Source organism: Sciurus vulgaris (genome assembly GCF_902686455.1).
Source record: "Sciurus vulgaris genome assembly, chromosome: 11".
Lineage (NCBI taxonomy): Eukaryota > Metazoa > Chordata > Mammalia > Rodentia > Sciuridae > Sciurus > Sciurus vulgaris.
In genome coordinates, this window is record NC_136472.1 from 9,771,724 (window position 1) to 9,788,117 (window position 16,394).

General features: G+C 41.8%; 1 protein-coding gene across 4 annotated transcripts in view; it reads right to left on the reverse strand.

Moving 5' to 3' along the window:
• RTN3 (reticulon 3) overlaps positions 1–16,394 on the reverse strand; it is a 61,475-nt gene that overhangs the window by 3,334 nt on the left and 41,747 nt on the right. For 3 of the 4 annotated variants that reach the window (XM_079102216.1, XM_079102217.1, XM_079102218.1), the window contains 5 exons: positions 6,043–6,250; positions 3,770–3,908; positions 2,575–2,644; positions 2,022–2,068; positions 912–970 (listed from right to left, as the gene is read on the reverse strand). In XM_079102216.1, coding sequence (XP_078958342.1) covers positions 912–970; positions 2,022–2,068; positions 2,575–2,644; positions 3,770–3,908; positions 6,043–6,250 — 523 coding nt within the window. The remainder of the gene's footprint in view (positions 1–911; positions 971–2,021; positions 2,069–2,574; positions 2,645–3,769; positions 3,909–6,042; positions 6,251–16,394) is intronic. The other variant, XM_079102219.1, reaches the window with a different exon arrangement.

Consider the following 16,394-nt stretch of genomic DNA (forward strand, 5'->3'; position numbering starts at 1 on the left):
GTGCTCTACCACTGAGTTACATACATCTCTAGCCTACTCAGCTTTTTCTTGACAAACCTGGAGAAAGCACTAAAATCTGGGGTATTCAAGTGGTACTTGGGAACCTGTGGGACTTAGTTTCTTGAATAGCTGAAGAGGGGGAGGGAGGAGGGGAGGTGAAGGGAAGGCCCTGGCAAATGAGACTGATCAAATGGTGTGGATGATGAATGAGGCATAATGGATTCCACTTTTCTCAGGCACAATCATGATATACCAATCAAAATTAAAAGAGAAAAACTGAAGAAAAAAATGGAATGATGTTAACATCTTATTTCAAAGCATTGGGTTCATGATCTTTGTTATGAATAACTGAAAATAAAAAAGCAGCTCTCTCATATAGGGAGTCAATAAAGATGCTTATTAATATTTTACTGCTTGATTTAGGTATTACTTTAAAAAAGAAAAGAGAGGGATTTGGTAATCATAGGAAAGATTTAGCTTAGCTTATAACCCCAGCTTCTCAGAGGCTGAGGCAGGTGGATTGCAAATTTGAGGCTAACCTGGGTCAACTTAGAAAGGGCCTGTCTCAAAATTTAAAAAAGAAAAAGGGCTGAGGGTCTAGCTGAGTGGCAGTGCGCTCTTGGATTCAATCTCTAATACCACAAAAAAAAAAACCGGGGGGAAAAAAAAAAAAAAAAAAACCCTATATATTTTTTGGTGGTACTGGAGATTGAACCCAGGGCCTTGTTAGGCAAGTGCTCTACACTGAGCTAAATTCCCTGCCCCCCTCCCCCAAATAAAACAAAACAAAGTTGTCCCCTTTTTTTCGGGGTGAAAATTACTATCTCTGACATGAGCATTTTAGAGAAAGGACTAAAAATAACTAGGGGAAAAAACACGTCATGATGAAATGTGGTCTCAAATGTACTCACTTTTCAACAATTGACTTGGTCTGATCCCGGACGATGCCAACATAGCGATCAATCTGGGTCTGCAAGGAAAGAAAAGAAAGAAGACTCAGCTGTGGCAAAGCACAGACTGATAATGTCCCTGAGGTACTCACTGTCCCTTTGTCTAGTTGAACCATTTAAAAGAAAAACAAAACAAAACACTACATTCTTCTTCTTCTTTTAACTATACACTATTCTTAAAAATGAAAATAATGCTCAGTTTTTCAAAGTATTTAAAAAACTTTTGGTTTCAGACTTCAAATGATATATGCATGTGGTGTTGAAGGTTTACTTGGTACTTCCTTTAGTCATTGGAGCATAACATTTTCTGAACACTAAAAATTGTGTTTGGGGCTGGGGTTGTAGCTCAGTGGTAGAGCGCATGCCTAGCATGTGGGGGGCACTGGGTTCAAATCTCAGCGCTACATATAAATAAAGGTCCATCAATAACTAAAAAATGTATTTAAAAATTGTCTATATTTTGTTTTAAAATTTCTCAATTTTTTTTTTTTTAGTTGTAGATGGACACAATAGCTTTATTTTTATGTGGTGCTGAAGATCGAGCCTAGTGCCTCACACATGCTAGGCAATACCACTGAGCCACAACCACAGTCCCCTATGTACTAATCTATATTCTGTAAATACAAATGTATTGGGTCTCCTGGATAAGATGAATTCATTTAAAATCAAAAAGTCAAAAGCCAGGTGACTGACGGCTTGATCTACAATGGAGGACCTGACCTCACTGCACCTGGCAGACTCTGCACACATCATTCCACTATGCAGACATCTGCCTGCACCACCCATTCTCTCAACAGCCTAGCATCTGCTTCTTTATAGACACTGGTTTTATTCATTAAGCATTTTTTTTTTTCAAATTTTTGAAGATACAATGAATTAAAAACCCCAAAACACTTACAGTAAGGTATAATAAGTAAGTGTCTTTCCCACCCACATCTCTTCTAAGGCACCTAGTTTCTCTCACTGGAGGAAAAACACTGTGACCAATTTGTACACGAACTTAACTTAAAATCGACTAAAACCAGTCATCTATCAACCAGCACATGTGACTTGGAACAGACAAATGCCTACCTTATACTTCTCATAGACAATGGGGACACTGAAAACGAGCAGCTCGGCTGAAAGACAAAAATCAGGGGACAAGGCAGGTACAGGTGTGAATATGAGACAGTCCCAGAGTCTCAAGACACAAGCCACACATTCATTTTCCTCAGGAAATACAGGGAAACATACATTTTTCTCAAAATGACAAATCCTGGCTAGAGCTCCCAATTAAGGACAGTTTATAAAACACTAGAAGTGTAAAAAACCACAAGCTTCTCCCAGGTATACAGGTTTGTCCTACAGATAACAATTTCTAAATTAAAAAATGGCTTTATTATAAATAAGATCCCCATATTAAAACCAAATCTAGACAAATCCCCTTTACTTCAAGCAGTTTTGAAATATCATTACAATTAGGACGATTTAATAAACTTGTGATCAAAAAGTCTTCCAGTATCTAGTTCATGGTCTCTGGCTACTGAGTGGGACCTCGAGCAGCAAGTGGAGCCGTGCTAGGCGTCCCCTTTACTTAGCCTTACAGATTCCCTCAGGAGCACAGACATTTTCTGTGCCACTTTACCAAGAATCAGAAGGGTGATTCCATTAAAAACGGCACCAACGTAGGTCATCAGCCACATGAAGACAGCCAGCTGTGAAGGCCAACATAAGAGGGTTAAGCAGGAAAAACCGTAAAGTTCATCTTAACTGATAGTAATCACCTCTAGCTAATGCAGTGAAATATGACACAGATAATTTCAAGATGAAGGTTTCCTCACTTGCACTATACATTTAAGGGCATATGACAGAGTTCTGTGGATCTCTTAGGTCCAAAGACAGCCTATAACTGTACTGTTGCTGATTCTGTTAACAGATATTCTGATGTTCATGTTCCAGTAGGAGGTGACAGCTTTCTTGTGCTATCTTTTTTTTGAGGGGTACTGGGGATTGAACCCAGGAGTGCTCTATGACTTAACCACATCCCCACATCTTTTTATTTTGAGACAGGGTCTCACTAAGATGCTTAGGGCCTTGCCAAGTGGCTGAGGCTGGCCTCGACCTGTGATCCTCCTGCCTCAGCCTTCCGAGCCACTGGGATTACAGGCGCATGCCACCAGGCCAGGCTCATATTTTCTTTTTTTGGGGGTGGGGGTGGGCGGGAGGGTACTGAAGATTGAACCCAGGGGTGCTTAAACACTAAGCCACATCCCCAGTCCGTTTTTTATATTTTATTTACAGACAGGGTGTCACTAATTGTTAAGTGCCTCACTAAGTTGCTGAGGCTAGCTTTGAACACACCATCCTCCTACCTCAGCCTCCTGAGCCGCTGGGATTACAGGTGTGCACCACCACACCTGGCTCATGATTTTTTTTTTTTTTTTAAATTTTTTCTTTAAGTTGTAGATAGACACAGAACCTTTGTTTCATTTATTTATTTTTATGTGGTGCTGAGGATCAAATCCAGTGCCTCACATGTGCTAGGCAAGTGCTCCACCACTGAGCTACAACCCCAGCCCCTCATGATATGACAATGACAAACCTTTCTACATCTTACACTTTTTTTTTTGTCAGTACTGGGGATTGCACCCAGGGCCCTGCACAAGAGCTCAACACTGAGTACATCCCAACCCTTGGTGGCAGCTTTCTCTGTTTTCAGAAGTTGAGTAAGATAAGTCATGTGTTTGTTTTGTCTGAAAAACCTATGCACCATTTTCCCTCTGAATCAAAACCCTGGGTTTTTCTTAGTTTCGCCACCAAAAGCTGCAGAAGCAACTAACCTTCAAGGAGTCAACCAGATCTTCCACCAGAAAGAGACGAATGATGAGTTTCAGGGCCCTGTTGACATGCACCATGGCAGCATTCATGTAATTATGGAAAGCTTCTGAGGACAGTGTGATGTCCACATCCAGGTAGGCTCTTTCAGAGGAGAAAACAATAGTCACATGTTTGACATCAGAGGGGAGCTTCTCTGTTAGCACAGCAGTCTTTGAGGGTTAAACTGGCTTCTAGGACACATTTTAGAACTCTACAGGGCATTTTTGGCTATCATGGGGTGGAAATGCTATGACCATTTAGTGGGCAAAGGCCTTAAAGATGCCAGATATCTGCAAAGTAGGGGACAGTCAGACATAATAAAAAACTGTCTTATGTGCTACATAACTTTGACTCTATCAATGAATACTCAAGAAGGTAAACCCATTTTTAATTAAGAGTTCGTAACATCAAAACACATCCTGATTTTTCATCTTTTTTTTTTTTTTTTCCAAATGCAGTGCTAAGGATCAAACCCAATGTCTCGCATGTGCTAGGCAAGTGCTCTGCCTCTGAGCTACAGTCCCAGCCCCTAAATCCACACTCTATTCATGTTAAAAAACTAAGATTTGGTTACCATTTTGGAAAATCATACCTGCACTGGTGATTACAGAGGTAGGTACAAGAATCTAACTCTGGGGCTGGGGAGATAGCTCAGTCAGTAGAGTGCTTGCCTTGTAAGCACAAGGCCCTGGGTTCAATCCCCAGCCCCCCCCCCCCCACCACCAAAAAAAAAAAAAATCTAACTTCATTATGATACTGGGTATGGTCACAGTCAAGCAATTAAATATTGGCTGACAGACATATTACTTCATTATGAATGACTTTTTATGTCTCACATCTTTATAACTGATCGGTTTTGAAATTATTTTTGTAGACAGATCACATTATGAATTTCATTTCAGAATGACTAAGGAGGCATTTAAAGTATTTGTTAAAAAAATTAAAAAATTCAAGGAGTTGAAAACTATAGAAGAAAGATCTAGGTTTTGTCCCCAGATACTACAGGACTGAGATGTAACTGCGTGTTCATAACCTGTTCATTCCCTCAATACTAACAGCACGCCTCTTGTGTTCCAGACGTGCTGCTAAGTGCTGGAATGTCGGGAAAGGGGAGGCCGCTTTTACTACCTTTAGGAGCTCATAGTCATGGAGAAAATGGAAGAGTAACAGGCATGGTTTTCCTTTCTATTTATTAAAAAAATATTTACTGGGGCTGGGGATATAGCACAGTTGGTAGAGTGCTTGCTGCATAAGCACAAGGCCCTGGGTTCAATCCCCAGCACTGCAAAAAAAAAAAAAAAATTTACTATCAAATGTAAGAGTTTTAAAAACGAGGTAATTAATATAGCTTCATAAAATATTTTTTATATCCACAAGTGTCATGCAAAAAAGAACAACAGTCCCTTAAGACACTGGAGCATGCTGCAAAGCAGTAAAATTTATTCACTCATTCATTCTGTACTACTGACTCATTAAAAATAAATTGGCAAGAAAATTTTATGCCACTTATAATTTAAGTTATTCCTTCTTCTTTCACAGAAGGAAAGTAAAGCACAGCACGGTGGCCAGAAGCCATCTAGCTACTGTGCTGAGGTCACAGCAGGGTCTCTTCCTCTATGATAAAAGGGCTTTCAAAAAACTGTATCTGCTAGTGTTTATGTTTCTATGGGCTAAGAATTTCAAGAAGAAAAGTGTGAAGGAAAAGATTTGGTTAAGTGACAGCGCAATCAGAAAGCTAGAAATTGGATCCTAGAAATGCATGACCTACTGAGTTGACTCTGAGATTATGAAAACTAAATGAGAGATAAGGAGGAAATCAGTAATAAAACCAAGAGTCAACACACTCAGTTCGGGTACCACCAAGAGCAGAGCAACAGTAAAGATTTCAAAGCCATTTATTTCAAGAATCACCCTTGTGGGAGGCTCACAGGTGCACCTGCCCGCCTGACTGAATCCTGTTCTCAGTGCTGTGCTTGCTGTCCTTGCTGTCCTGCTCAGAGTTTACAGTCCTCTTTGGCCTTAAAGTGTGAGCCTTTAGTATGTTAAAAAAAAAAAAAAAAAAAATGGTGTGTGCCGCTCCTTAGGGTGACCATAAAGTCTCCAGAGGATGAATAATGTCACCAATCAGCTCCATGAGACCCTGTAGTCTTTTAGTTAGGTCCAATTTTCAGACCCGACCAGCCTCAACGAAGCCCTCTACTAAAATGTGGAATGTCACTTATGATCTTCAACTCACTTGAATGGATGGCCTTCTTCTGACTTCTGTACAGCTTGAATGACAGACTTGTAGACTCTGAAGCTGATGGTGACAGAGAGAAGGGCCAGGATGAGGTAAGAAACCACACTGATGACACTGAAGGCTGCCAGGGACAGCAACATGATCAGTGTGGTGCCAAAGACAAACCCAGTCTTCTTCACGTCTCGCCAGAAAATCAGATCGTGCACTGCCAAGAGAGAGGGAATGTGAGTTGCAAAAGCCAGAACCGCTCTGGTTGAGCTCTGTGCACCTATAAGGTATCCCACTGGCACAGGTACAGAGAATATGACACTTAAGAGAGTTTATTTCAACTACTCAAGTCCATGGTGTAAAGTCTCATTGACCTTATATGGTTTGGCAGAAAGGATGACAGACCTGGCACAGTGGTGCACACCTGCAATCTCAGTGACTTGGGAGGCTGAGGCAGGAGGACAGAAAGTTCGAGGCCAGCCTTGGTAACTAAGCAAGGCCCTGTCTCAAAATAAAAAATAAAAATTGGGGACGCAGCCAATGGTAAAGCATCCCTGAGTCCAATCCATGGTACGTACTTACATACATACACACCATACATAAAAAGGATGTCGGAGAAAGGCTGGCAAAATCTTCATAGCTGTTGACTAATGAGGCACACAAGCCTGGTGTGGGTGCCTATGGTTCTAGCACTATGGAAGCCGACGCAAGAGGATCACCTGAGCCCAGGAATTCCAGTCTCAACCAACTGATAGTGTCTATAAATTGTTCAGATCAACAGACCAAAGCTAACCAGAAATGTACAAATTGGGATGGGGCAAAGAAAGTGGTGATAAAAAAGACCAATCTCAATTAGTGTTACAACGAAACACTAGTCTGTGTTAATCTGAAGCGGTCTCAGGAAGATAATGAGTTTGGGACCATATAATTATTCAAACTACTATGTATAGATAATATGTATATATATTTAATTTACTCCCTGCCCCCCCTTTTTATTGTAAACAAATGGGATACATGTTTCTGTTTGTACATGGAATAAAGGCGTACCATTTGTGTAATCATAAATTTACAAAGGGTAATGTTGTTTGATTCATTCTGTTATTTTTTTCCCTTCCCCCCACCCCTCCCACCCCTCTTTTCCCTCTATATAGTCCTTCCTCCATCCTTGCCCTCCTCCCTAACCCTAACTCTAACCCTAACACTAACCCCTCCGACCCCCCATTATGTGTCATCATCCTTACCAGCTTGATCATTAGTCCTTTGGTTTTTTGAGATTGGTTTATCTCACTTAGCATGATATTCTCCAATTTCATCCATTTGCCTGCAAATGCCATAATTTTACCATTCTTTATCCTGCCCCTTTTTTGTGGTGCTGGCAATTGAACTCAGGGCCTTGAGTCGCAAGGCAAACAATCTTGCCAAGTTATACCCCTAGCCCTAATTTTTATTTTTACTTTTTTTTTTTTTGTACTGGGGATTGAACCTGGGGGTGCTGAGTTACATCCAGTCCATTTTATTTTCAGACAGAGTCTTGATAATTGCTAATGTTGGCCTTGAACTTGCGATCCTCCTGCCTCAGTCTCCCGAGTTGCTGGGATTACAGGCATGTGCCACTGTACCTTGCTCCTAAGAGATAGGGCCTTATTATGTTGCTTCGGCTGGCTCTGACTTCCTAGGCTCAAGCAATCTTCTTGCCTCAGCCCTCTGAGCAGCTGGGACTACAGGTGCATGGCCAAACCATAATACTTTTAAAAGTGAGTGGGGCACTTTAAATTACTGTGCCAGGAAATAGGTATAAACCTGGATAATCCCAGGCAACCAGATCTTATGGTTGGGAATGTACAGGCTGGAAAACTTTAAATTCTTGTACCTAAAAGCACCTCAAACTGGATGCTGGCTGGCAACTCCCTCCAATCCAGGCACTACTATTTACATTTCAGTCTGTGAAGGCTGATACTTAAGTAGCAGCCCCACTGTGTCTTTCCTCCCAGCTACAGTTTACAAAAAAGAACATGGTTTTTGGAGTTAGAGAAGAATTTCAGGGTTGGTGGTTGGTAATTTCTAACCAAATTACTTAAACCTGTCCAAGACTCCATATTCTCAATTGTAGAATGAATAAGATGACATCTACTTCTCAGAGCTGTTTCAAGGACAGGTTAGTGCAGGGAGAACGCTCAGCACTGTAACTCACACGCAGTAAACACTCAAACGTTACAATCAAATATGATTAGCATGAAAGACTTTGATTTGGGATCAAATGAACCAGAACCTGCTTCAAGGTGACCAATGACATGTATTCCTTCCCCACATTCAGCTGCAACACTCTCCTCTGAAAACATTTCTCTGAAGCCTAATCTTGCCCAAACTTATTAGGTACAACTCAAAACCAAGAAAACTATTAAAAGATACTGATTGTACAGAAGAAGTAAGTACTGGTTCAGGGCTAGGGGTGTGATTCATGGAAGAGGTGCTGTGATTCCTGATGGAAAGCTGGCATCCCAGGTAGTGGTGCAGAAAACTGGTAGACGATCCAGGCTCACTGAGACTGCAAAGGAAGCCTAACAGAAGCCTGCCCCCTTAAAAGAGCGAGCACCAAGTGGGAGAATCTGCCGGCAGTGAGAGGTCACCTGGCCACAAGAGTGTTTCAACCTGGAATGCTCAGAGGCTCAAGGCCACAGTAGGGGAACAAAGTGATACCACATGCTTCTCTGGATGCAATGCACTGAGGACACAACTTCACTTCTGTGGTACCCAGCATACGACCTGAATCTAAAGAGACCATCAGACAAGAGAGTTTCAAAACAACTGACCTAAACTCTACACAACTATTAATGCTGTAAAAGAAGATAAAGAACCTTTTCAGATTAAAGGAGAGTATAGACACAAAACAACACATAAATGCAAAGTGTGATCCTAAACTGGACTTGGAAAAGGGAGTCAAAATAGTTATGAAGTTATGAGCAGGATAATTGACAAGATCTGTGAATGAAAAGCATGGTGCCAATGCTAAATGTCCTAAGTTTGGTTCAGTATGCTATGGTTATGTAAAACAAAGAACAGAAGTTTCTGTTTCCAGGAAATATCCTCCAGAGTATGCAGAGTAAGGAAGCAGGATGATTGTAAACAACTCCTCAGAAACAAAACAAAACAAAACCAACAAAAACTATGGAGAGGAGGGGAGCAGAAAAAAATGTATGTGGCCAAACATCAACAACTAGCGCCAGTCAAGGGCATGTGGGGATTTTGTACAACTGTGCATTCTGTAAATCTGAATATTTGAAAGGCAGAGAATAAAAAAGATTAGAGGATAATGCTAAGGCCCAGAGAGAAAAGGACCTTGATGTACCAGAGAAGGACAAGGCAATAAATAGCCTAAAGGCAAATTATAAATTTCTACCTTTGTGCAAGTTGAAAAATGTCACCCTGTCTCATGAACTTTACCGCCATCTGCTGGAAAGCTGTCATAAGACAGTCAACCTACAACGACAGCACAGGGTTAGTGCCCTCTAGGGGCCTGCAATGTACAACATGCACCATCGCACAGAAAGCATCCAACGCATTACAGCTCGTGGCTTGTTGCTTTCTTCATTCAGGCGCTGGCTCAGGAGCGACTGCCCACCTTGTCAAGGATTCCCTTCTCTCTCCACTCTCTATCCCATTACTCAGCTTTATTTTTCTTCAGCACTTGCCACTTAATTTACTTGTAGAGGGGCTGGGGTTGCAGCTCGGTGGTAGAGTGCTTGCCGAGCACATATGAGGCACTGGGTTTAATCCTCAGCACCACATATAAATGAACAAATAAAAGTATTGTGTTAATATACAACTAAAAAATTTAAAAAATTATCTGTAGCGGTCTCTTTGTATCTCTCACTGAATGCTTAAACATGGGTTAGCTAGTGACCACAACTTCTATTTGTTTCCTGCCTTGTACTCAATCTACCAAGTACAGAGACCAGATCCTGAGAACAGAACATCAAAGGAAGGGAACTGGCAAGGTGTTTCGAAACCCTTTACCACTGATCTCTCAGGAAAGAGGAGAATGAAAAATATGAGGAAATGCTGGGTGCAGTGGCCATGCCTGTAATCCCAGCGATTTGGGAGGCTGAGGCAGGAGGATCGTGAGTTCAAAGCCGGCGTCAGCAAAACTGAGGGGCTAAGCAACTCAGTGAGACCCTGTCTCTAAATAAAATACAAAAGGGGCTGGGGAGGTGGCTCAGTGGTCGAGTGCCCCTGAGATCCATCCCTGGTACTCCCCAACTGTACGCAAACAAACAAAAACAAAACCAAAACAAAAAAACCAACCACGAGGAAAAAGGTGAGAAGTGAGGTAGCTGTCAAGTTTAAAATGTGAGGTCACTAGACTTCGCATTTGTGTTCATTTCATAACTAGGACATCAGGAGAAGGTTGTGATGATTTGCTTCCCTGAAAATTTCCCTTCTTTTCTATTTTCATTCAAGTATTCCTTCTGCCTCAGTATACTACTTTTCAACAGTAAATTCATTCAAGTGTTTTATTAAGTACCCATGATGTGCTGGACAAGTGTTAGAAGTCACCTCTATACAGCCGTGAATCAGGCAAACAAGATCTTACATTCCACTGGGAAGAAAGGAAATGAATAATGAAAATGTCTGGGCTACATGTGTGATTTTCTGGCACTGGGGATTGGACCCAGGGTACTTGACCACTGAATTACATTCCCAGACCTTTTTATTTAGAGATGGTCTTGCTAAGTTGCTTAGGTCCTTGCTAAGTTGCTGAGGCTGGCCCGGAATTTGTGATCCTCCTGCCTTAGCCTCCTGAATGGCTGGGATTATAGGTGGGCATCACTGTGCCTGGCCCTTGAGCTTTACTGAGAAGAATGTGCGTACAGGAAGGCAGTCAGGAAAAGCCTCTCTGCAGACTGAACACTATAAAGGGCGAGGAGTTGCCAATGCAAAAACCCAGGGCAGGACTATTCCAGCACAGGGGACACCCACAGGACTGCTGGCAGAGTGGTGTCTGGATTTGTTAAGGAAAGGTTAGATGAATCATTTCAAATAGGAATTTGGGGATACAGAAAAAAAGGGGAAAGAAAGGATAAACCAAGTCTCAAAAGAGAAGTACCCAAGAACTGCTGGAATGAAGGCAACACTCACAAATTCTAAAATGTGAAACAAGCATTGCCTGAGCAACCCTGGGTAACGCAGCCCATAGCCTTGTCCACGAAAAGGAACAGGATGTGAGGTGAATACTCAAGCACAGGAAAGCTGGTACAAACCTGTGTACTCTGCTCTGGCTCAACTCTAGTCCAGGCCCTAGCTTCTGCCCCTCCCTTGCAGAAATATTCTTTGCTTTACTCCAAAAGCTCCTTCCTCTTGAGATGACCTGTACTCTCCCTTCAATGTGCACTTCATGCTTCACCCCAGAACACTTCTCTCTCTCTTTTTTTTTTTTTGTGGTGCTGGGGATTGAACCCAGGGCCTTAGTGTTGGCGAGGCAAGCACTCTACCAGCTGAGTTACATCCCCACCCCAGAACACTTCTCTTGAGATAGCCCACGTTCTCCATGGAACGTTGTGTCTGTTATCTGAAATAAATCCGTATCTCTGACTGGCACACACGCTGAAATTCTTTTCTCATGTATGTCAAGGACCCCACTTGTGCCGAGTCAAGGTCCTCCCACCCGTGAAGACCCCCGCCCTGCAATGCACATGACAGTGTTAGGGAAAAGAAGACTGGCGTGAGATAAGACTGGAGACTGGCTGGATCACAGAGCACTTTCAGAGAGCAAGGAGGTAAGAAGCTTGGTGTCACTAAAAAATGGCAAGCAAGGCCTGGGGACACAGCTAGTGGCGAACCAGCATGTGCAAGGTTTTGCTTCGATCCCTGTACCAAAGGGGGAAAAAAGTCAAGCAGGGCAAAAAGATGATGTACTTACTCTTTCTTAAAAAGAGGAACACTTGCTACTATTTGATGCTATACAGAAAAATGGATTAGAATGGAGCCAAGGTGAAGGCAGGGAGACCTGAAAGCTATTATGGAAGTGTAAATGACAAACAAATGGTCATTTGGATTAGGATGGTATGATGACACAGAGAAAAATCAAATCAAAACTCAGTTTCTGCTGGGCATGGTGGTGCATGCCTGTCATCCCAGTGACTGAGAAGGCTGAGGCAGGAGGACTCCAGGTTCAAGGCCAGCCTTAGCAACCTAGCAAGACCCTAAGCAACTGAGACCTTGTGTCAAAATGAAAAATAAAAACAGGTGGGGATGTAGCTCAGTGGTCAAGCACTCTGGGTTCAATCCCGGGTACTAAAAACAAAACAAAACCCCTTCATTTTCTCCTAGTGTAATCTCAGTAAGAAACTATAATGGAAGTTCTTAACAGTTTAGGAATTGTGTGCCAGGAACAGTGTGTCACGATAAGATGAGAGGGCAGATCTGAACCTATATTTTGGAATCAGAACTTGGAGATGGGATTGAATGTGGGAAGAGAAGGGGGAAGGGAAGGAGTATGGGTGACATCTAGATCCCAGCCTGAGCAAAATGGACGGCTGTGGCGTTATTTACTGATAATCAGGAAGAATAAGGGCAGGGTGTGCTACCTTCGGGATGAAGGGCTGGAGATACCCATTATTAAGCAAGGTAGGCAGACTCATCAGTGTGGAACACACAGGCAAGTCTGAGCTAGAGAAAGTCACAGCACACAAATACTTTTTTTTTTTTGTGGTGCTAGGGATTGAACCCAGGGCCTTGTGCATGTGAAGCACGCACTCCACCAACTGAGCTATGTCCCTAGTCCCCACAAATACTACATAGATGTCATGGAAATGGACTGTTACCTAGTACTGATAAAGGTGGCCCAGATCTCAATTCTGAGGTGTTCCAATACATAGTAGCCAAGTAGGAGTGCAACTAGCGAGAGGAAACTGAGGGCACAGCCAGGGGGTGTAACAGTGTCCACTTTGTGCTTTGAATGCAGCCCTTGCTGCTCGGCCACAGCAACTTATTTTTAAAATGGACATCTTTCTCTTCCTCTCTTCATCTTCCTCCCTAATCTCTCCCCCACTCCCTAATCTGGGGAAACAGGATTACCTTTCTTCCCCATCCTAGGCACTTATCTGTCCTTGAGCACACACCCACCACAAGAACAAAGTAATTCAGACTTTGGGGATGGCAACAAAAGATCTCAGAAATGACTATCTCCCAAATTAAAAGTGAATTACAACTCCAACAGAGAACAGGTGGAATATAGCCTTTGATTCTCCCTTTAAAAACCTCCTGTCCCTGCTGATGGGCAGAATCACAGTCTTTGGGACAGGAGTCCCCTGTGTTTCTCCTTTGCTAGTAAAGCAATAAAACTTTTTCCTTTTTCTCAAAACCATGTCCTCATTACTGGGTTGACATCAGGGATAAGGACTGAGCTTTCAGTAACAGGGGCCAGTTAGAACAGTGTGTGAATCACAAAAGCAGAGTGCTTTGAGGAGGAGGACATGGAAATTGGCTAATTCTGCTGAGGATGCACATTGCCCTGGGCTTGGCAATATGGAGATACTGTGAGCTGATCAAAGCAGCTGGGCAGAGTGATGGGAACACTAACAACTAGAGGCAGCTGGTTGGTGATGTGACCAACCACACCTTTATTGGTGGTGATGTGGAGGCAGTGTGAGAGAAAATGCCCTGAAGTATGGCTGTGGAAGTAGAGGCCTTTGGAGCTAAGGGACAGATTTTTAAAGATGGGGAAAACACTAAAGCATACTTATTTGCAGACACAAAGAGGAAAGACAGCCACAGAGGTAGTGAAGTCCAGGAGAAGGGACGGAAGGTCAGCAAGAACCCAGGTGAGAGGATTAGGAAATCTTTCTGTATGCTTCCGTTTTCTCAACAAAAGAACCATCAGCTAGGGTATGGCAGGAGGTAAATAAAGAAGGCTTTGGAGAGAGAAAGAGATGTGAAATGGCGTTTCAAAAAGAGAAATTGGGCTGGGGATATAGTTCAGTTGGTAGAGTGCCTGCCTTGCAAGCACAAGGCCCTGGGGTTCAATCCGCAGTATCGAAAAAAAAAAAAAAAGAGAGAAATTATCTTAAAACTCCTGTAAGAAATTATAAGGAAATCTTCATGGTTGGAGCTCAGGCAATGATTTCTTAGACTGTATTTACAAATTATCTTTGTTAGGGGTATGGCAGGTGCTCTACCACTGAGCTACATCCCCAGCCCCACAGGCTTAAAAAGTTTGAGAGTCTTGCTAAATTGCTCCAGCTGGTCTTGAACTTTTGATTCTCCTGCCTCAGTCTCCTAGTCACTGAGATTTACAGGTGTGCCACCACTGTGCCTGGCACAAATTATCTATTTGATAAGCTACCTGTGTCTAGAGTATACATATAATATATAAAGAAAAAGTCAATAGTAAAAAGAAAAAAAACCCAACTGAAAAAAGAGCAGAGGATCTAAACAAACATTCTCTAAAGATATACAAATGGTCAATAAGTCATTGAGATGTGCAAGATCATTAGTCATGAGAGAAATGCATACCAAAATCATAGAGAACCCACTAGGATGACTATAATATAAAAAAGGGAACATACTGGCAAGGATATGGAGTGATTAGAACCCTAGAATATTTCTTGTAGGAATGTAAAATAGTGTACCTGTTTTGGAAGACAATTTAGCAATTCCTCAAAAATGTTAGAGGGGCTGGGTTTGTGGCTCAGAGGTAGAGCGCTTGCCTGGCATGCATGAGGCACTGGATTTGACCTCGCACCATATAAAAATGAATAAATAAGATATTATGCCCATTTACAACTAAAAATGATTTTTAAAAAAAAGTTTAAAAAAATGTTAAAGAGTTAAGATACGACCCAGCAGTTTCACTTACATGAACTCATGAAAAATAAAAACATATAATGCAAAAACTTGTGTCCATCAGTGACCATGGAAGCATTATTCATAATAGCCAAAAAGCAGAGATAATTCAAATATCAGTCAATTGATGAAAAACATGAATAAAATGTATTCTATCCATACAATGGACTCTTACTTAGCAATTAGAATGAAGTTCTAATGAGATGTGCCATAATATATGAATCTTGAAATTTCAATACTAGGCTAAAAGTAATCAATAATAAAAGATCACATATAATATTATTTCATTTACATAAAATGTTCAGAATAAGCAAAGCTATGGAGACAGAAAATAGATTCATGGTTATCTGGGCCTGGGGTGGTGGTAGCAAATGGGAAGTGATTAGTAATGGATACAGGGTTTCTTTTTTATTTCTTTTTTTTAAAAGGAATTTTTAAAAAATGTTTTTAGTTATAAATGGACACAATGTCTTTAATTAATTAATTAATTTTATGGGATGCTGAAGATCAAACCCAGTGCCTCACACAAGCTAGACAAACGCTCTACCACTGAGCCACAACCCCAGCCGCTGGGTATAGGGTTTTCCTTTCTTTTTTGTGTTTTAGGTGCTGGGGTGGAACCTAGGGCCTTGCATGTGCTAGGCAAGTGCTCTTCCAAGGAGCTATGCCCTCCACATGTCCCTCTCCTTTGTTTTAAAGAGACGGGTCTCACTAAGCTGCCCAAGTTGGCCTTGAACTCTCCAGGCTCAAGCAATCCTCCTGCCTTAGCCTCCCAAGCAGCTAGAATCACATGCATTTGCCACAGTCCCCTGGGGTTTCTTTTTTAGGGGGACTAAAATCGTAAAAAATTAAGATTGTTGTGATGGTTACACAAACCCGTAGTAAAAGCTCTATTAAAATACACTGAGCCTGGGTGGGGCTGGGGCTCAGTAGTGGAGTGCTTGCATAGGCACTGGGTTCAGTCCTCAGCACCATATAAAAATAAATAAAATAAAGGTATCATGCACATCTACAACTAAAAAGATATTAAAAAAAAAAGAAGAAATACTATGAGCCTGAGCTGTACATATTGAATGGATGAACCTAAGTTCTTAACTTATGTATGTTTAAAAAGGAGAAATAAATCTACAATTGCAGTCACAGATTTCAATCCTACTTTCTCCATAACTGGTAGAACAAGTGGAAAGCCAGTGAAGATGCAGAAGACTTGAATAACACTATCAACCCATGTGACCTTCCTGACATCACAGAACACCTTATTCAACCAAAGAAGAATATACACATTCTATTCAAGTACACATGAAACGTTTACCAACATTTACATAAACTAAATCCTGAATGACAAATAATTCCAATAAACCTAAAAGAATTTGAGTCACCTTTCTGCTGAGGTTTGCGGGATGGAACCAGGGCCTCGTGCACGCTCTACCACTTGGCTACACTCAGCCTCCCAAGCACTTACGCGGACTACAACGCAATCACATAAAATACCCAATCTCCAAATCTGTAAACTAAATACC